Consider the following 21,935-nt stretch of genomic DNA (forward strand, 5'->3'; position numbering starts at 1 on the left):
CACTGCAAAATCATGCCAAATTGTAAAGACCATCGAGGCTAGGAAGAAACTGCATCAACTAACGGGCAAAATAACCAGCTAAAATCATAATGACAGGATCAAATTCACACATAACAATATTAACTTTAAATGTAAATGGACTACCTGCTCCAATTAAAAGACACAGACTGGCAAATTGGATAAAGAGTCAAGACCCATCAGTGTGCTGTATTCAGGAAACCCATCTCACATGCAGAGACACACACAGACTCAAAATAAAAAGATGGAGGAAGATCTACCCAGCAAATGGAAAACAAAAAAAGGCAGGGGTTGCAATCCTAGTCTCTGATAAAACAGACTTTAAACCAACAAAGATCAAAAGAGACAAAGAAGGCCATTACATAATGGTAAAGGGATCAATTCAACAAGAAGAGCTAACTATCCTAAATATATATGCACCCAATACAGGAGCACCCAGATTCATAAAGCAAGTCCTGAGTGACCTACAAAGGGACTTAAAGTCCCACACAATAATAATGGGAGATTTTAACACCCCACTGTCAACATTAGACAGATCAACGAGACAGAAAGTTAACAAGGATATCCAGGAATTGAACTCAGCTCTGCACAAAGTGGACCTAATAGACATCTACAGAACTCTCCACCCCAAATCAACAGAATGTACATTTTTTTCAGCACCACACCACACCCATTCCAAAATTGATCACATAGTTGGAAGTAAAACTCTCCTCAGCAAATGTAAAACAACAGAAATTATAACAAACTCTCTCTCAGACCACAGTGCAATCAAACTAGAACTCAGGATTAAGAAACTCACTCAAAACCGCTCAACTACATGGAAACTGAACAACCTGCTCCTGAATGACTACTGGGTACATAACGAAATGAAGGCAGAAATAAAGATGTTCTTTGAAACCAACTAGAACAAAGATACAACATACCAGAATCTCTGGGACACATTCAAAGCAGTGTGTAGAGGGAAATTTATAGCACTAAAGGTCCACAATAGAAAGCAAGAAAGATCCAAAACTGACACCCTAACATCACAATTAAAAGAACTAGAAAAGCAAGAGCAAACACATTCAAAAGCTAGCAGAAGGCAAGAAATAACTAAAATCAGGGCAGAACTGAAGGAAATAGAGACACAAAAAACCCTTCAAAAAATCAATGAATCCAGGAGCTGGTTTTTTGAAAAGATCAACAAAATTGATAGACCGCTAGCAAGACTAATAAAGAAGAAAAGAGAGAAGAATCAAATAGATGCAATAAAAAATGATAAACGGGATATCACCACCAATCCCACAGAAATACAAACTACCATCAGAGAATACTACAAACACCTCTATGCAAATAAACTAGAAAATCTAGAAGAAATGGATAAATTCCTGGACACATACACCCTCCCAAGACTAAACCAGGAAGAAGTTGAATCTCTGAATAGACCAATAACAGGCTCTGAAATTGTGGCAATAATCAATAGCTTACCAACCAAAAAGAGTCCAGGACCAGATGGATACACAGCTGAATTCTACCAGAGGTACAAGGAGGAACTGGTACCATTCCTTCTGAAACTATTCCAATCAATAGAAAAAGAGGGAATCCTCCCTAACACATTTTATGAGGCCAGCATCATCCTGATATCAAAGCCGGGCAGAGACACAATCAAAAAAGGGAATTTTAGACCAATATCCTTGATGAACATTGATGCAAAAATCCTCAATAAAATACTGGCAAACCGAATCCAACAGCACATCAAAAAGCTTACACACCATGGTCAAGTGGGCTTCATCCCTGGGATGCAAGGCTGATTCAACATACGCAGATCAATAAATGTAATCCAGCATATAAACAGAACCAATGACAAAAACCACATGATTATCTCAATAGATGCAGAAAAGGCCTTTGACAAAATTGAACAACACTTCATGCTAAAAACTCTCAATAAATTAGGTATTGATGGGACGTATCTCAAAATAATAAGAGCTATCTATGACAAACCCACAGCCAATATCATACTGAATGGGCAAAAACTGGAAGCATTCCCTTTGAAAACTGGCACAAGACAGGGATGCCCTCTCTCACCACTCCTATTCAACATAGTGTTGGAAGTTCTGGCCAGGGCAATCAGGCAGGAGAAGGAAATAAAGGGTATTCAATTAGGAAAAGAGGAAGTCAAATTGTCCCTGTTTGCAGATGCCATGATTGTATATCTAGAAAACCCCATGGTCTCAGCCCAAAATCTCCTTAAGCTGATTAGCAACTTTAGCAAGGTCTCAGGATACAAAATCAATGTACAAAAATCACAAGCATTCTTGTACACCAATCACAGACAAACAGAGAGCCAAATCATGAGTGAACTCCCATTCACAATTGCTTCAAAGAGAATAAAATACCTAGGAATCCAACTTACAAGGGATGTGAAGGACCTCTTCAAGGAGAACTACAAACCACTGCTCAATGAAATAAAAGAGGATACAAACAAATGGAAGAACATTCCATGCTCATGGGTTGGAAGAATCAATATTGTGAAAATGGCCATACTGCGCAAGGTAATTTATAGATTCAATGCCATCCCCATCAAGCTACCAATGACTTTCTTCACAGAATTGGAAAAAACTACTTTAAAGTTCATATGGAACCGAAAAAGAGCCCGAATTGCCAAGTCAATCCTAAGCCAAAAGAACAAAGCTGGAGGCATCACACTACCTGACTTCAAACTATACTACAAGGCTACTGTAACCAAAACAGCATGGTACTGGTACCAAAACAGAGATATAGATCAATGGAACAGAACAGAGCCCTCAGATGTAATGCTGCATATCTACAACTATCTGATCTTTGACAAACCTGACAAAAACAAGCAATGGGGAAAGGATTCCCTATTTAATAAATGGTGCTGGGAAAACTGGCTAGCCATATGTAGAAAGCTGAAACTGGATCCCTTCCTTACAACTTATACAAAAATTAATTCAAGATGGATTAAAGACTTACATGTTAGACCTAAAACCATAAAAACCCTAGAAGACAACCTAGGCATTACCATTGAGGACATAGGCATGGGCAAGGACTTCATGTCTAAAACACCAAAAGCAATGGCAACAAAAGCCAAAATTGACAAATGGGATCTAATTAAACTAAAGTGCTTCTGCACAGCAAAAGAAACTACCATCAGAGTGAACAGGCAATCTACAGAATGGGAGAAAATTTTTGCAACCTACTCATCTGACAAACGGCTAATAACCAGAATCTACAATGAACTCAAACAAATTTACAAGAAAAAAACAAACAACCCCATCAAAAAGTGGGCAAAGGACATGAACAGATACTTCTCAAAAGAAGACATTTATGCAGCCAAAACACATGTGAAAAATTGCTCATCATCACTGGCCATCAGAGAAATGCAAATCAAAACCACAATGAGATACCATCTCACACCAGTTAGAATGGCCATCATTAAAAAGTCAGGAAACAACAGGTGCTGGAGAGGATGTGGAGAAATAGGAACACTTTTACACTGTTGGTGGGACTGTAAACTAGTTCAACCATTGTGGAAGTCAGTGTGGCGATTCCTCAAGGATCTAGAACTAGAAATACCATTTGACCCAGCCATCCCATTACTGGGTATATACCCAAAGGACTATAAATCATGCTGCTATAAAGACACATGCACACGTATGTTTATTGTGGCACTATTCACAATAGCAAAGACTTGGAACCAACCCAAATGTCCAACAATGATAGACTGGATTAAGAAAATGTGGCACATATACACCATGGAATACTATGCAGCCATAAAAAAGGATGAGTTCATGTCCTTTGTAGAGACATGGATGAAACTGGAAATCATCATTCTCAGTAAACTATCGCAAGGACAAAAAACCAAACGCTACATGTTCTCACTCATAGGTGGGAAAAGAACAATGAGAACACATGGACACAGGAAGGGGAACATCACACTCCAGGGACTTTTGTGGGGTGGGGGGAGGGGGGAGGGATAGCATTAGGAGATACAGCTAATGCTAAATGACAAGTTAATGGGTGCAGCACACCAACATGGCATATGGATACATATGTAACAAACCTGCACATTATGCCCATGTACCCTAAAACTTAAAGTACAATAATTAAAAAATAAAAATTAAAAATAAACATGTAATATGCTGAGAGGAGTAAAAATATAAGACCAAACATGTAAGTCGTAACAGCAAACATAAAAAGGTTAAATTTCTATATTAAAGATGTGAATTTAAACTTGGTGGAAAAAAAAAAAAGAAAAGAAAAAAAGAAAGGAAGAAAGGAAAAAAAAAGAAAAAAGAAGAGAACAAAAAATGGAAGCTATCTGGCTGATATTAAAGTAATGAACACTGGCTACAACTGAGTCACAAATTTAGTCCTGTGCTTCCTGATGCCAAAATAGTAAAAAGAAACTTATCGGGAATAAAATGCCCCCAAGAAAACAACCTTGAATACAGGCTTCCACCAAAAAACATATTTTGCATACATTGTTTCTAATAGTCAAAAATTAGAATCAGTTTGAATGTCAAACAATAAAGAAATGGTTAAGCAGGCAATGATGCACATTTACCTAACAGATTACACTATGAATCCATTAAAATTGAGAACTTAATAACATATAAAAGTACTTACGCTATAATGCTAAGCAAAAGAGCAGAATACAAAATATTACGATTACTATTTTAAGTAATGCTGAAAACTATACCAAAAAACCCTCGCTCCAAACATCCAATAAAATAAACTGGAAGAAACATACACCAAATTTCTAAACTGTATATGTTTGAGTGGTGGAATTATAGGTAATTTTTTTCTTTCTCTTTTTGAGACGGAGTTTCACTCTTTGTTGCCCTGGCTGGAGTGCAGCGGCGCAATCTCGTCTCACTGCAACCTCCACCTCCCGGGTTCAAGCAATTATACTGTCTCAGCCTCCTGAGTAGCTAAGATTACAGGCGCCCACCACCACGCCCAGCTATTTTTTGTATTTTTAGTAGAGATGGGGTTTCACCAGGTTGGCCAGGCTGGTTTTGAATTCCTGACCTCAGGTGATCTGCCCGCCTTGGCCTCCCAAAGTGCTGGGATTACAGGCGTTAGTTTTTCTTTCTTCTTTACAGAATTTTTCAGATAAAAAATATTTTTAAAATAATCCATTTATATGTGAGCAACTGATAAGTTATTTAGATTCAGCAGACAAATATGGCATAATAAATGTGTAGGTATGAGCTAGCAAGAGTTCTGAAGGAAAAATACAAAATTAGGTACATAAAATAATTATAATTATATAAATGCACCTACATACATGAAAATGCCTCCTGCTCCATTCCACCTCAAAGCTCTGCTACAATGTTGCTAGAGAATTATCTCGAAAACATGTTATCTGTCGGTGGCAGTTTCCTATTTACATCCTTTAGTTGCTCCCCAGCCTCTAAAGGACGACAATGTTCAGTCTTCTGAATGTGGGTCTTCAGGTTAGGCTCCTATTTCTTTGACATTTTCTACCATGCACCCACTGTAGCTCATCCTACATTCTGTAGCCAAACAGAACTACTTAAAATTTCTCCCATTTGAGATGTTTCATGCTACCCTCCCTTTGCTTGGAATGCCTTTCTTTTTTCACCATCTTCCTAATCTTCCTTCAAAGTGCCACTCAAATGCCTCCCTGATTACCCTGGGCAGAAACAAGCAATCTTCCTTTTGCACCTCTACCATACATTCTTGAAACCTCTCCTATAGCAAATTTTATATGGCATAACAATTTTTGTCTACATGTGTATTTTCCATACTCTATACACTGACTTCTTTGAGGGCTGGTTCTGTGTTTTATCTTCATATCCTGAGCATGTAAAACTGTTCTTGGCACATAATAGGCACTCAAGTGTTTGCTGATTAAATGGGAGACAAGCAAACATACCTCTACTGGTCTCACCCAAGCCAAAGAACAAGGGATAGCCTGAGCTGGAAGCTTTGTGTAGCAGCACCTGCAATAGATAATCAAATATATAAGTTCAATCTTCCTGCTATATAAATGCACCTCTTAGCATGACCCAAAGAATCACTTTCTTAATAAGAGACTAAAACATAGTCTCATCGTCCATTCAAAATTCAGTGTCATGTAAAAGACAACACAAGAGTTACAATCCATCTGTGAAATGAAATGACCCAGTTGTCAAATATGCACTAGGAAGAAAGGAAGGATTGGAGGGAGGAAGGCAAGAGAAAAGAGAGATCCCAACTCCACAGAGCTTCAACACTGTGATTCAAAATTTAATTCATCCATTGTTCTAATTCAATTCAACTCACTTGAGGAACCTCAGGGAGGACTTCTGAACAATTCCAGTATTTCCAAAGTCTGGGTAGAACACTTCAACTTCCTGTTTCCCAAGGACTCGATGGATAATGACCCGATACCACCACTTATCCTCAGAAATCCTCACACAACAGAGATGTCCCGGCTGAATAAAACATTCTGGCATGACATATCGATCAGAAACCAGCTGATTAGAATAACAGCGCCTGTGGAATTCCATAATACAGAGAAATCCATAGGGGAAGAAAAAATTAAAGATAACTTTTATCAATGTATCAAGCCAGAAAGTCTTGGCAAAAAGCAAAGAAAAAAAATTGACTTTGTCAAATTGTTAATGCTCATTAATACCAACTAATTGTTTTTTCTTATCTGAATCCCATCTCTTCATCAACAAACTTCTTCGAAGAGAAACACACACTCATTTTCTGATCTCACATTCTCTGCTGGATAGAATGTACCCCATCTTCATTCCCCAGTACTTCCTAGGCTAAATTAGTTTTAAGACATCAATGACCTGATAGCTCCCAAATCCAGCAGCCTCTCTCCTCAGCCTTCAATACACATGATCTTGCTGCAGCATTACCCTGTCCTGTTTCAAACCCTTTCCTAGTTTCTAAGACACAATTCTCTACTTCTTTGTCAATAGTTATTTTTTTTTTATTGTCTCTGTATTGCCTTAAATGTTAAGGTTCACTTATCTTTAGGAAGTATAACATAATATAAGCTTAGGAACCAATAACCTGGGTCCAAATCCTGACTCCATCATTTACCAGCTCTGTGACAATCATTCTGTGCTTCAGTTTCCTTGTTCAGGATGGGGATGATAAAAATAAACCATTTGTTAAAACATCTGAAAGTTTAGGACAGTGTACACATATACTAAGCACTCAAATATTAGCTATTGTTCTTGCTATATACTGTCTCACCCATTTTCATGTCTTATACCATACTACTGATCAATTGCTAATTCTCAATCTATCTCTAGAAGACCCTGCATCCTTTCTGCACTTCAAAACTCGAATATTTCCAATTATATGGAAGACATGCTAGTTGTTCCTCAATGCCCATTCTCCTCTTTCCCTTTTCTCTAGTAATAGATTCCCCCAAATTTTAACTAGGTAAATGGTCATTCAGGTTCCCCAAGCTCTCCTGCATCTAGGTGTGGCTATATGAATACTAAATTTTGGCTAGTGGGATATAAGAAAAAGTGTACATAGTTAAAACGAATATATTTAATGTGTATTTTACCCACAGTTTTAAGAGTGAAAATTATGGGTTGTGTCTTTCAATAAAACAGGTATATCTCCCATCCCCCACTTCTTTTTCCCCTTCCCAGTAGCTGGCAGGAGGACTGGGTGGTGGTAGTGGTCAGCCACACCCAAGACCACGTGAACAGGGACAACACACTATTCCGGAACAGCAAGATTCTACACCTGTGTCCCCCTCCCACCACAGAACTATCGTATCAGAATGTATTGTGTATATTTGGACTATTATGGGAAGAAGAAATAAACTTTTATCTTCTTTAAGCTACTATGATAAAGTTATATCTAACAGTGGCTAAACCTAATCCTAACTCATACTGTCTATTCAACATTGCCGGTGACTCTCATGGTCAACTTAGAGACACTACAGGTAAACTTCTACTAATAAGTTTTCACTGCAGCTCAAACCTGCCCAGTCTCTAAAGCAAACAATTTTCATCATCTCCTTCTCTTTCTTATTCTTCTCAACACTCTTCTAGTCACTTGGCAATTTTCATTTTCCAAATTTATCTCTTCCTTTCTAGTCTCACTCTCATCAAGACTAGTCCACTAATAGATTTTCATCCCTTCACTCCAATGGCTTTCTTAAAACCATCAGTGCTTCCCCAGAATAAGATAAAACATCTTCCCATGGTATTCAGAATCTAGCTTTTTCTTAGTCTTCTAGCATCACATCAGTCACTCTCTCCCCCTTCCTGACTCCTGCAACCTCACCTGGTGCTAACGTCACTTCCTTATTGTTGTTCTCAGGGCACGCCACTTACTCCTTTGTTAATGTTGGCCTTGGTTCCAGTGACTGGACCTGATTATAACCACTCATAACCTCCTTGACTCGCAAATTCTTGTTTTTGAGGCCTAGCTCAATTATCTCTTTTGTGAAGCTTTCCTCAACCTTGCCCAGGCAGAACGACTCCCTTTTATAATATCCCATGTATCTCCTATCTTCTTAAGCTAATCATGGTATTCGCAAAGGCAAAGGACCATATCTTACTTATCCTTGTAGCACAAGTGCATCAACATTCTGACACCAAGCACACAGTAGTTACAGTATTTTTTTTTTTTTCCAGACAGGGCCTCACTCTGTTGCCCAGGCTGGAGTGCAGTAGCACAATTATGACTCACTGCAGCCTCAACCTCCTGGGGAGCTGGGACTACAGGCATGCACCATCATGCCCCGCTAATTTTTAATTTTTTTGTAGATACAGGGTCTCACTATGTTGCCCAGATAAATCTTGAACTTCTGGGCTCAAGCAAACCTCCCACCTTGGCTTCCCAAAGTGCTAAGTTTACAGACATGAACCACACTGTACCCAGTCTATAGTATTAATAATAATAGCAGCTAACATTTGGGCTATGCTCCAAGTACTTTAATTTTTAGAATTCTGTGAAGTAGGTACTATTATTATCTCATTTTGGAGATAAGACAACTAGGCCCAGAGAAGTAAAGTAACTTCAAGGTCACAGAGCCAGTGAGTGTGCTTTTAAAACATGTACAAATGTCCCATAGGCATACTGAAATGGAATATATATTTTTACCAAGTGATTATGCGACTTACATTATGCCATGTGTCCTGGAGTAGAAGAATACATACTATTGTCAAATTAAAAACATGGCATGTTTTTTGAGATACAAAATAAAATGAAATAAACTATTCTTCTATGACAACAATATATAAATCAGACATCGTTGTTCATGAATAAATCTGAAGTGGTTGAAAATGTTCATATTTTACATGGTGTTGGCTAACAAACGACAGTTTTTAGTAGAGAAAAGAGATAATATAAGTTAGTAGTTCTCAAAGTATAGTCCACAAACATGATTTTTATCTGGAAGACGAACTAGCCATTTCTTTCATATCATTTTTGCTTGAAAGAACCACTAGCAAGCCGACTTGGGTATTTGACACACATTTTTCAAAAATGAAGCAAGCTTGTCACTTCAAGGAAAACAACTCACAGTACATGTTGTCAACGACAAAAATCAAACTTTTGAGTAAAAGGATTTTGGAAATGTTGCATTCACCACTGTGAGCTTGACAGCTTCCCAATACTAAATATTTTTCTTATGAAATTAGTGATTATATTAATGTGATATTTTTATACTGCATAATGAAATGTGTCAACATTTGGAAGATCCGCATAATTTAGCAAACTAATTATTTTCCAAATGACCAATACATGATGTTATAAAGTTGTATGATCCATTCAGGGATAGTTTGAATCCATGCTTAGAAGCAGCTTTGTGCTTGCTTTAATATTCTGCTGTTGCCATCTTGAAATTAGTAATTTTTAAACAGGGGGCACTGCATTTTAATTTTGCACCAGGGCCAGCAATTACACAGCCTGTCTTAGATCCATTCAAATTGTAAAGGCAGACCAGTGGATTTTAACATAATAGAGTATAAAAAGTTCAAATTCCAAATAACATTTGAGAAACTACCATTTCTCAAGTTTTAGCATACTATCAAAAAAGAATATTCACAATTTTCTGAAAAAGCCGTTAAAATACTTTTTCCCAGACTACACACTGGTATGAGGCCAGATGTCTTCAGATACTTCAACCAAAACAACATATCTCAACAGATTAAATGCAGAAGCAAATATGAAAAATCAACTTTCTTCTATTAAGCCAGATATTAAAAAGATCTACAAAAAGATAAAACAATGCCACCCTTCTAAATTTTTAAACAAAAAGTAATTTTCATAAAAATGTTACTTATATTAACACGAGAATTATTTTAATATTAAAATTTTAGTTTTAATTTCTATACAATAAATACTGATAAAAAAAAGCTCTCTTGGGTCTTTAATTTTTAAGAGTCCTGAAACCAAAATGTTTGAGAACTGCCGATTTAAGAGATACGTGAAAAACACATTGAAAACAACAGACTCCTACCGCATTTCAATCATCATGTCTTCGAGTAACTCTGACGAATCCCTGCCATAGATCCGGATGTAGAATTGACTAGGAGAGATGATATACTCCACAAAGACCCCTATGAGGGAACTGGTGTCTAATGGTGGGAGTCTGCATAATTTCTTGTCCGGCACAGCATCTGGCGGGATGTCATAATTTGCCATTGCCAGGTTGAGCTGTGATTTGTTTGTTTCTACTTGCTATAAGTTAGAAAAAAAAAAAACATTAAAAATCTCTTGGTGACATTTCAAACCCCATGGCATGTTTCTCAAAGTATATTTCATGAATCACCTTTATCAGAATCACTTGGGAAATTATAAAAATACAGATTCTTGAACTCTAGCCCAGACTTACTGATTCAGAATGCCTGGGAATGGGGCCCACAATTATGCATTTAAAAAAATTCCTTGGGTGATTCTTACCTAGGTTAAAATATGAAAACTACTACCTTATGACATTAGGTATAGATTTTAAAAGCATTACACAATTGCCCTATACAAAATTGAAAATATGATACTTCAAACATCCAGGCTGAACCAAGGTGGATTCTTATCCTACTCAAACATATCAGCAGTCAAAGGTAACTTTAATAGGTTAAATTTCAGACTAGTCTTCCAATCAAAAGCAGGATTTCTCAAATACTCTCATTCTGAAACATACTGTTTTCCTCTAGGCCTTCTATTTTCCTCCAGAAAATACAGCAAGCTCTCCAAACAAAACTTTTTCCTTCCATGAAAGAAGCCAGGTAGAAAGGGTAGAAGGGAAAAAGAGCAAGCAATGATTCCTTAATAACAACAAAATAAGTAACAGGAGATAAGAACACAAAAAGGGTGAACTGTGTGTGGAGATGCAAGAAAAGAAAAAAAATAAAAGCACCCTATAATTGAGGATGGGTGTAGAGGCAATTTGCAGCAGTGTTGAGGCACACAGCCAAAACGAAGCCTCTCACGTTTTCCCTCTAAAGCCCCTGTGGGTTTTCAAGACAGCATGGGAGAGCTGTCAACTCTCAAAACCATTCGAAAACTTTAAAATGAGCCTTGAGGAAAAGCTAGTTATATAAAAGACTGAAAACTAGAAAGAATGCTATATGACATAACTTCAATACGAAGATGATTTCTTTTAATAAATGATATATCCAGAAATAAGACTTTTCTAAAAAGAATTTTGGTTTAAAGAAACATACATTCATTTACTTTCCGGTGCACAAAGTCTTTAAACCTCACTCACCAGCTGTAAAGGCTTTACCACCAGATTAGGCTTCTTGCAAATCTTCTGTTGTGGCTCTTTTTGTTTTTCTGAAGGGCAATTCCATACAGTCTCTTTGACAGCAGCAGTAGACAATGAATTTCTAGGTGGACTGGAGACACAAGCTTTGGCTTCTGTTTTCTTATCTGACTGAACTAAACACAAATTTCTGACTGATGAAACAACTCCATCTCAAATGGCCAATAGAGCAGCCTATGCATATTTGTTAAAATAGCTGTACAACCATTACTAAGCACCTCAACACACCAGGTGCTAGAAAGACAATGATAAATGAGAGATACAAACCTGTCCTTGCAGACCTTTCAGTGTGGCAAAATATAAGGGAAGTTCTAGATGGGAACAAATCTTAAATTATTTGTGCTAGGGGGAGGGGGAGGGAGGCTTGTGATCTGATAAGGTTTCTTTTTTTTTTTGAGACGGAGTCTTGCTCTGTTGCCCAGACTGGAGTGCAGTGGTGCGATCTCGGCTCACTGCAAGCTCCGCCTCCCGGGTTCACGTCATTCTCCTGCCTCAGCCTCCCAAGTAGTTGGGACTACAGGTGCCCCCCACCATGCCCGGCTAATTTTTTATATTTTTAGTAGAGAGAGGGTTTCACCGTGTTAGCCAGGATGGTCTCGATCTCCTGACCTCGTGATCTGCCCGCCTTGGCCTCCCAAAGTGCTGGGATTACAGGCATGAGCCACTGCGCCCAGCCAAGGTTTCTTAAACTTTAGTTAAAGACTTAATTTTTTTCAGCATCTTGATTTCAATTTACTTCTTGTTCAAATTAAACAGGGAATATTCTTTGTTGCTTAATGTAGAATGTATGTAACTACTTAATATTCCACAATACAATTCCTTAATTCTTACGAAATTTTCAAGTTAATCATGTATTTTGTTCAAATTTACATGTGTATGATAACTACAAGAGGTTGGCACATTAAAACAGACTCCAGGCTGGGTGTGGTGGTTCACACCTGTAATCCCAGGACTTTGGGAGGCTGAGACAGGTGGATCACAAGGTCAGGAGTTCAAGACCAGCATGGCCAATATGATGAAACCCCATCTCTACTAAAAATACAAAAATTAGCCAGGCATGGTGGTGGGCGCCTGTAGTCCCAGCTACTTGGGAGGCCAAGGCAGGAGAATCGCTTGAACCTGGGAGGTGGAGGTTGCAGTGAGCCGAGATCACACCATTGCACTCCAGCCTGGGTGACAGAGTGAGACTCCATCTCAAAAAAAAAAAAAAAAAAAAAAAAAATCCAGATAGACCTACAAGCATGGTGGCTCCTAAAAAATGAAGTCGTAAGTACACAAAGATGTAGGTACAAGAATATTTGTCACTGTATTTTTTTGTGACGGTGCAAAAATGGGAACAATCCTAATGTTCATCAGTAGAAGACTGGTTAAGTACATTATAATTATATGTAACTTCAAATGATGAAATAAGCTTGTTTGTACTAATATGAAAAAACACCCATAGTATATGAAGTGTAAGAAACGAGGATTCGCATAATACAGATGTCCACAGTGGTTTGACTTTCTTATGGTATGAAAGTGATACGCATTCACTAGAAACCATACTTCAAGTACCCATAAAACACTGTTTTTCACTTTCAGTATAGTATACAATAAATTGTAGGTGATATTCAACACTTTAGTATAAAATAGGCTTTGTATTAGATGATTTTGCCCAACTATAGGCTAATGTAAGTGTTCTGAGCATGTTTAAGGTAGGCTAGGCCAAGGTATGATGTTCAGTAGGCTAGGTATATTAAATGCATTGTCTACTTATGATGGGTTTATTGGGATAGAACCCCATCATAAGTTGAGGAAAATTTGTATTTATATACTACTGTTTTGTGTAGGAAAAATTATACATGTGATAATTAGCTATATCATATAGAAGAGGTCCAAATATAAACACACTAAAACTATTAATGCTAGTTACCTCTGTATTGTTGGAATTGTTTAAACAAGCATGTACAGCTTTTGTGATTAAAAAAAAAAGATCTATGTCTTACATATTCATTGGAAAAAGTCTTGGAGGCTATATAAACATTCTAACAGCATTATTTTGGGGGAGTGGATAAAATAATAGAAAATGTTCTCTCTCTACTCATCTGTGCTGTTTATATATTTTCAGAATGAACATGAGTTACTTTAATAATCAGAAAAATCAATAAAGGTAGTTACATTTTAGGAAAAAAAAAACCTGTCCATCATAACCACTCATTCAAGCTTATAAAAATACAAGTATCATACTGCAATCTAGTTTTACGAGGTGCTGCCATTGGAGAAACTGGGTAAAAGGTATCATACTGTATTATTTCTTACAACTCCATGTGAATCTAAAATTATCTCAGTAAAAACTTCGAAAGAAAAAGAAGGTCACGGCCGGGCGCACTGTCTCACACCTGTAATCCCAGCACTTTGGGAGGCCGAGGCGGGCGGATCACGAGGTCAGGAGATTGAGACCATCCTGGCTAACATGGTGAAACCCTGTCTCTACTAAAAACACAAAAAATTAGTGGTGGTGGGCGCCTGTAACCCCAGCCACTCAGGAGGCTGAGGCAGGAGAATGGTGTGAACCCATGAGGCAGAGGTTGCAGTGAGCTGAGATCGCGCCACTGCACTCCGGCCTGGGGGACGGTGCAAGAATCTATCTTTAAAAAAAAAAAAAAGAAAGAAAAAGAAGGTCCCTCATCACCCCGCGCCCCTCCCCCCCCAAAATAAAAACAAAAATCAAGTGCCCTAAATGCAATGTGGTATAATCCTGGAGTGGATACACAAACAGAAAAAGGACATTCTTGGAAAAACTGGTAAAATCAGAATAAAGCCTGGAGTTTAGTTACTAGCAATGTACTAATGTTAATTTCTTAGTTTCAATAAATGTATCATGGTAAATAAGGCATTAATATTGGAAGAAACTGGGTGAAAGGTGTATGGGAACCCTGTACTACCTTTATGATTTTTCTGTAACACTAACATTATCCTAAAATTAAAAGTTTATTTTAAAAAATACAAGTGCTGAGTCCCAACGCACACCCATTTATTCTGCATCTCCATATATTTCTAAAAAGCTTTTGATGCACGGCCTGAGTTAAGAACCACTGCACTATCAGACCACCATTTTAGGAACTTTATTTCCTTCAGAATTATCAAAAAATCCAGACAATGAAGAAAGCAAAAAAAATTTTTTTTTTGAGACGGAGTCTAGCTCTGTCACCCAGGCTGGAGTGCAGTGGCTTGATCTCGGCTCCCTGCAAGCTCCGCCTCCCGGGTTCATGCCATTCTCCTGCCTCAGCCTCCTGAGTAGCTGGGACTACAGGCACCCGCCACCACGCCCGGCTAGTTTTTTTGTATTTTTAGTACAGACGGGGTTTCACTGTGTTAGCCAGGATGGTCTCAATCTCCTGACCTTGTGATCCGCCTGCCTCGGCCTCCCAAAGTGCTGGGATTATAGGTGGGAGCCACTGCACCCGGCCCAAGAAAGCAAAATTTTAAAATTCAGATTATTTTTCTTAATAATACAGATTAACCTTGTTACAACAAATACCACTAGAAAGGAGGTCATTTTATGAAACATTTCATGGCTAGGCATTATTTGATGTTTTCTCTTTGTCCTCATAAGGACAATAAAAATGAGGTTTGCATCAAACTGTGGTTCCACTCACCAGGTGGTAGAGGCTTCTTATCCGCATCAAACACTAGTAAGTCTTGCTGTCCTTCCCTGAACTCAACATGGAGAATGTCACTAAGAGCTCCAACAAGTTCTGTCACATTTAAGAAGCCTAATTTTTTTGGTGATAGTTGCTCTTTAAAAATTACCTGTCACAAGAAAATAGAAATTACATGAAACAGCATTAGATAACAGATATATAACATATATAGTTGTCCTTGGACAACCAAACTAAATCTTAAAGGGTCAATGAACTCAAGTATTACAAGGGTCAATGAACTCAAGTATCACAGAGTAAGGGCTCACTTCCATACCAGTATAAAACAAACCAAGTGACCAATAATCCCTTACCATAAAACTTCTAGGTCAATGTCAAGTTCCTTTTAAAGCATGTGGTAAACTAAAGTAAAAGTTAGGGTGGGCGCTTTTCACTTCTCATTTTTAACAATGTCTGAATATAAAGCAAAAGTGTTTTAAAAAAACAAGAGGAGAATGCACAAATTACAACAGTTGTAATAAAACTATTGGTATTTCTCTATTTTCCAATAAAGATAATATTCAATATCACTTCTGACATGTACAGAAATTATTTTTTAAAAATATTTCCTTAAATTTTGTTTATTATTTCACCTTAGAAGTTGGAATAAAGGCCAGGTGCGGTGGCTCACGCCTGTAATTCCAGCACTTTGGGAGGCCGAGGCAGGTGGATCATGAGATCAGGAGATCGAGACCATCCTGGCTCACACGGTGAAACCCCATCTCTACTAACAATACAAAAAATTAGCCGGGCGTGGTGATGGGCACCTGTAGTCCCAGCTACTCGTGAGGCTGAGGCCGGAGAATGGTGTGAACCCAGGAGGTGGAGCTTGCAGTGAGCCAAGATCGCACCACTGCATTCCAGCGTGGGTGACAGGGCAAGACTCCGTCTCAAAAAAAAAAAAAAAAAAAAAAAAAAGAAGTTGGAATAAATGAGCAGCTATCTATCAGTGTATTTCCCATAGCATACAGTTTGATTTTCTTGCCTTAGAAAAGAAGAAAACTCACACCAAATGAAGGCAGAAGACAATATATATGGGATAGACACATAAAATACATTCCTTAAACAGAAAACATTTCATATATCTTAAAAGGACCGTCTATTACCAGTTATTTATTCCGTAGTCAAAAGCATCACCAACATTGTTTTAGTTTCACTCATTTATATTAACTGTATCTTACAAAAATTCTTAAAACATTAAAAAAAAACTAATCCAAAGGGTTAAAAGTGAAATGTTCTCCCAAAGCTGCCTTCAGTCTTCATATTTTGCATCTATTGTAGGTATTATTCTAAGAAAGACAATAAATATGTTGCATTTATTGTATGTATTATCCTAAGATAATAAATTGGCTTATTTCTGAGCCTAAAAAACAAAACCTACTACATCTGACTTTTTTGTTGTTGAGTGACTTCTATCTTCATTCTTTACATGCATTTTATCCTGAAAAACTCAATTAGTGTATTTTTCCCTTTTTAATCTATCGTGCAAATTATCTTTTTAATACTAATGTTAATGCTTTCAGTGGAAGACCTTCTGATATGTATTCTCATTTTGGCTCTTCAGGTAGTCTCCCATTTGAATTTTAATACATTATTCTCAATCCTTTTGGTTTTTAAAGTGAATAAGCTTCAGTTTCCTCAATTTATGTTGTGAATTTATTTTTGAGTTTTATATTGGGTTGTTATCTACTAAATTGGTCATGAAAATGTAAGCTGCCATCTTCCAGCTTTCTCCTTGCACCAACAGAAACACGCAGATGAGAACACAGTGCTCATCTGGATTTCTCAATCACTTTGACTTGACAGCTCTTATTCAGAAATGACATTTTCCTGTGACATTTTCCTGAGCACTGTGTTCTCATCTGCTTGTTTCTCTTGGTGCAGATGAGAAAGCGAATTTATCTGTATTTTGAGCCCTCAGAAATAATGCCGCATATCTACAACCATCTGATCTTTGACAAACCTGACAAAAACAAGCAATGGGGAAAGGATTCCCTATTTAATAAATGGTGCTGGGAAAACTGGCTAGCCATATGTAGAAAGATGAAACTGGATCCCTTCCTTACACTTTATACAAAAATTAATTCAAGATGGATTAAAGACTTGCATGTTAGACCTAAAACCATAAAAACCCTAGAAGAAAATCTAGGCAATACCATTCAGGACATAGGCATGGGCAAGGACTTCATGTCTAAAACACCAAAAGCAATGGCAACAAAACCAAAATTGACGAATGGGATCTAATTAAACTAAAGAGCTTCTGCACAGCAAAAGAAACTACCATCAGAGTGAACAGGCAACCTACAGAATGGGAGAAAATTTTTGCAACCTACTCATCTGACAAAGGGCTAATATCCAGAATCTACAGTGAACTCAAATTTACAAGAAAAAAACCCATCAAAAAGTGGGCGAAGGATACGAACAGACACTTCTCAAAAGAAGACATTTATGCAGCCAAAAAACACATGAAAAAATGCTCATCATCACTGGCCATCAGAGAAATGCAAATCAAAACCACAATGAGATACCATCTCACACCAGTTAGAATGGCCATCATTAAAAAGTCAGGAAACAACAGGTGCTGGAGAGGATGGGGAGAAATAGGAACACTTTTACACTGTTGGTGGGACTGTAAACTAGTTCAACCATTGTGGAAGTCAGTGTGGCGATTTCTCAGGGATCTAGAACTAGAAATACCATTTGACCCAGCCATCCCATTACTGGGTATATACCCAAAGGATTATAAATCATGCTGCTATAAAGACACATGCACACATATGTTTACTGCAGCACTATTCACAATAGCAAAGAGTTGGAACCAACCCAAATGTCCAACAACGATAGACTGGATTAAGAAAATGTGGCACATATACACCATGGAATACTATGCAGCCATAAAAAATGATGAGTTCATGTCCTTTGTAGGGACACGGATGAAACTGGAAATCATCATTCTCAGCAAACTATCACAAGGACAAAAAACCAAACACCACATGTTCTCACTCATAGGTGGGAATTGAACAATGAGAACACATGGACACAGGAAGGGGAACATCACACTCTGGGGACTGTTGTGGGGTGGGGGGAGGGGGGAGGGATAGTATTAGGAGATATACCTAATGCTAAATGACGAGTTAATGGGTGCAGCACACCAACATGGTACAGGTATACATATGCAACAAGCCTGCACATTGTGCACATGTATCCTAAAACTTAAAGTATAATAATAATAAAATTAAATAAAAGAATTTATCTGTATTTTGGTGAACTGTAATGATGCTGAGTGATCTGATTATTAAAAGGCAGGATGTGAGTTTAATCAGGAACTTTTTAAAAAATAAACACTTCAGCTTCCTTCCCTCTCCCCTCTCCTTTTCTTTTCTTCTCTCTGTGGCCCAGACTGGAATGTAGTCGGCTCGCTGCAGACTCCCTGCCTCTGGCTCCCGTGATTCTCCTGCCCCAGCCTGCGGGCTGCCTGGGATTGCCGGCGCGCGCCACCACTGCTGCCTGCTTTTTCTCCTTTGGCTGGAGGCGTGGTTTCGCCATGTTGGCCAGGCTGGTCTCCAGCTCCTGACCCCGAGTGCTCTGCCCACCTCGGCCTCCCGAGGTGCTGGGACTGCAGACGGAGTCTCGCTCACTAGGTGCTCGGTGTTGCCTGGGCCGGAGTGCGGTGGCGTGGTCTTGGCTCGCTGCAGCCTCCACCTCCCAGCCGCCTGCCTTGGCCTCCCAGGGTGCTGGGATTGCAGCCACTGCCCAGCCGCCGCCCCGTCTGGGAGGTGGGGAGCGTCTCTGCCTGGCCACCCATTGTCTGGGATGTGAGGAGCGCCTCTGCCCTGCCGCCCCGTCTGGGAGATGAGGAGCTCCTCTGCCCAGCTGCCACCCCGTCTAGGAAGTGAGGAGCGTCTCTGCCCGGCCGCCCATCATCTGGGATGTGAGGAGCGCCTCTGCCCAGCCGCCCATCGTCTGGGATGTGAGGAGCGTCTCTACCCAGCCGCCACCCCGTCTGGGAAGTGAGGAGCGTCTCTGCCCGGCCGCCCCGTCTGGGAAGAAGTGAGGAGCGCCTCTGCCGAGCCGCCCATCGTCTGGGAAGTGAGGAGCGCCTCTGCCCGGCCACCCATCGTCTGGGAAGTGAGGAGCGCCTCTGCCCGGCCACCCATCGTCTGGGAAGTGAGGAGCGCCTCTGCCCGGCCACCCATCGTCTGGGAAGTGAGGAGCGCCTCTGCCCGGCCACCCATCGTCTGGGAAGTGAGGAGCGCCTCTGCCCGGCCACCCATCGTCTGGGAAGTGAGGAGCGCCTCTGCCCGGCCACACCCATCGTCTGGGAAGAAGTGAGGAGCGTCTCTGCCCGGCCGCCCCGTCTGGGAAGAAGTGAGGAGCGTCTCTGCCCGGCCGCCCCGTCTGGGAAGAAGTGAGGAGCGCTCTGCCTGGCTGCCCTGTCTGGCAAGAAGTGAGGAGCGTCTCTGCCCGGCTGCCCTGTCTGGCAAGAAGTGAGGAGCGTCTCTGCCCGGCTGCCCCGTCTGGGAAGTGAGGAGCGCCTCTGCCCGGCTGCCCCGTCTGGGAAGTGAGGAGTGCCTCTGCCCGGCTGCCCCGTCTGGGATGTGGGGAGCGCCTCTGCCCGACCGCCCCGTCTGGGAGGTCTACCACGGAGGCCAGAAGCAATGTGGGGGCTGGACGTGGTGGCTCACGCCTGTAGTCCCAGCACTCTGGGAGGCCGAGGCGGGTTGATCACTTCAGGCTAGGAGTTCGAGACCAGCCTGGCCAACATGGTGAAACATATGAAAAATACAACAGACAAACCAACCAACCAACCCAGCGACAACAAAACAGGTCTACCCTGGAGTCATACTCTAATTTTTTCTATTTTCCTCCCTTTCTGATCCTTTATCCCACTTTCTTTTTCTTCCTCTTCCTTCTCCTTCTTCTTTGTCAAATAGAGGATTGAGTTATTATCATTGATCCATACAAAGTCCCTCTCTCATTTATTTTCTTTAATTCCCACTCCCCATTTCTATTCCCCATCTTCCCATGTGCAACCTTCCTAATATGTTTGATATGCATCTTTTTGTTTGTATGTATTTTTAGAAAATGTTTCTTGTTTTGTGTGCAAAAAAGATTAATTAAAAAAAAGAGATCTACAAAGAAAAAAATAATAATAAAGTATTAGCATTAAAAAAATAAACACTTCAGTTAAATTGGCAAAAACAACAACAACAACAACAACAACAACAAATTCCTGAGTCACCTAGCAATCACTTCCCTGGAAGCAACCATTATTGACAGTTCCTTGTTAAAATGTTCCAGAAATTATCAAAACTCAAACATGATTCAACATAATAGATTACATATACTACGTACATCTTGCTTTTTTCAATTATTATCTCAGTACATGAAACACAGTTGAGTTTTGCTAGCTGATCCTGAGACTCAGTTTCTTTTAAAAGGTTAGTCAATTTACTAATATGTCAGATATATTTTATCCTAATTCCTTTGTTATGCTTTCTGCTTTATTGGCTCCCAACTATGAGCAATGAAGAAACTGATGGGCGGGGAAAAGTGGCTCATGTCTGTTATCCCAGCACTTTGGGAGGCTGAGGCAGGAGGGACTGCTTGAGGCCAGGAGTTAGAGACCAGCCTGGACAATATAATGAGACTATGACTCTACAATTTAAAAAAAACTTAGCTGGGCATGGTGGCATGTGCCTGTAATGCCAGCTACTCGGGAGGCTGAGGCTGCAGTGAGCTATGATTGTACCACTGCACTCCAGCTTGGGCAACAGCAAGACCCTGTCTTAAAAAAAGTAAAAAAAAGAAAAGACAGAAAGAAATTGATATATTTCTACTCCCATCCTCCTTACTTTCCTTCCACCTTCAACGAAGTTTTAATTATCCTTTTCTTAGAGTTTAGATTTATGCCTTCATATATGTGTATATATCCTGTTTACATGATTTTGTTTCCTCAAAGTCTGACAGTCTTGTAGTACAAACACTTTATTTCCTGCAAATTAGCATAATGGATATCCCCACAGGCTTGATCAGATTTATGTTTGATCTCTTTGACAATACTATAAGTTATGCTATGTTCTAAAAAGGGGCACATAATATCTGGTTGTCTCTTTTTTGGTGTTGTTAAGAGCCATTATTAGTCAATTCCTAGATCCATTACTTTGAGGGTTTTAATAGCAGCATTCTGTCAATTCCTTTTCATTATTTAGTTGGAACACTCTACAGATGTATGCTTTCCCTCCTGCTCTTTGCTTATCCAGCTGTATCAATTCATTTAGGAATGCCAAGATAAGTGATTGGCTCTCTTTACCATTTTTAAAGAAAGTGAATTAGTTCCATCATCCTCTATGTTGAGTCATCAGTTTTTTTAGTATCATATAAACTCACAGAATATATTTGATAGGCTTCAAAATATTGCAATTATTATCCTTATTGTAGCCTGAAATAATTCTTCAAGTGAATTCCTA

The 21,935-nt window shown here is 39.4% G+C and overlaps 1 protein-coding gene across 3 annotated transcripts in view; it reads right to left on the minus strand.

Moving 5' to 3' along the window:
• TDRD5 (tudor domain containing 5) overlaps positions 1-21,935 on the minus strand; it is a 108,279-nt gene that overhangs the window by 43,562 nt on the left and 42,782 nt on the right. For all 3 annotated transcript variants that reach the window (XM_003258959.1, XM_030823187.1, XM_003258957.4), the window contains exons 7-11: positions 15,424-15,577; positions 11,729-11,901; positions 10,481-10,701; positions 6,313-6,525; positions 5,924-5,990 (exon numbers count right to left, since the gene is read on the minus strand). In XM_003258959.1, coding sequence (XP_003259007.1) covers positions 5,924-5,990; positions 6,313-6,525; positions 10,481-10,701; positions 11,729-11,901; positions 15,424-15,577 — 828 coding nt within the window. The remainder of the gene's footprint in view (positions 1-5,923; positions 5,991-6,312; positions 6,526-10,480; positions 10,702-11,728; positions 11,902-15,423; positions 15,578-21,935) is intronic.

The sequence above is a fragment of the Nomascus leucogenys genome, chromosome 12, assembly GCF_006542625.1.
Source record: "Nomascus leucogenys isolate Asia chromosome 12, Asia_NLE_v1, whole genome shotgun sequence".
In the NCBI taxonomy this organism is placed as follows: Eukaryota; Metazoa; Chordata; class Mammalia; order Primates; family Hylobatidae; genus Nomascus; species Nomascus leucogenys.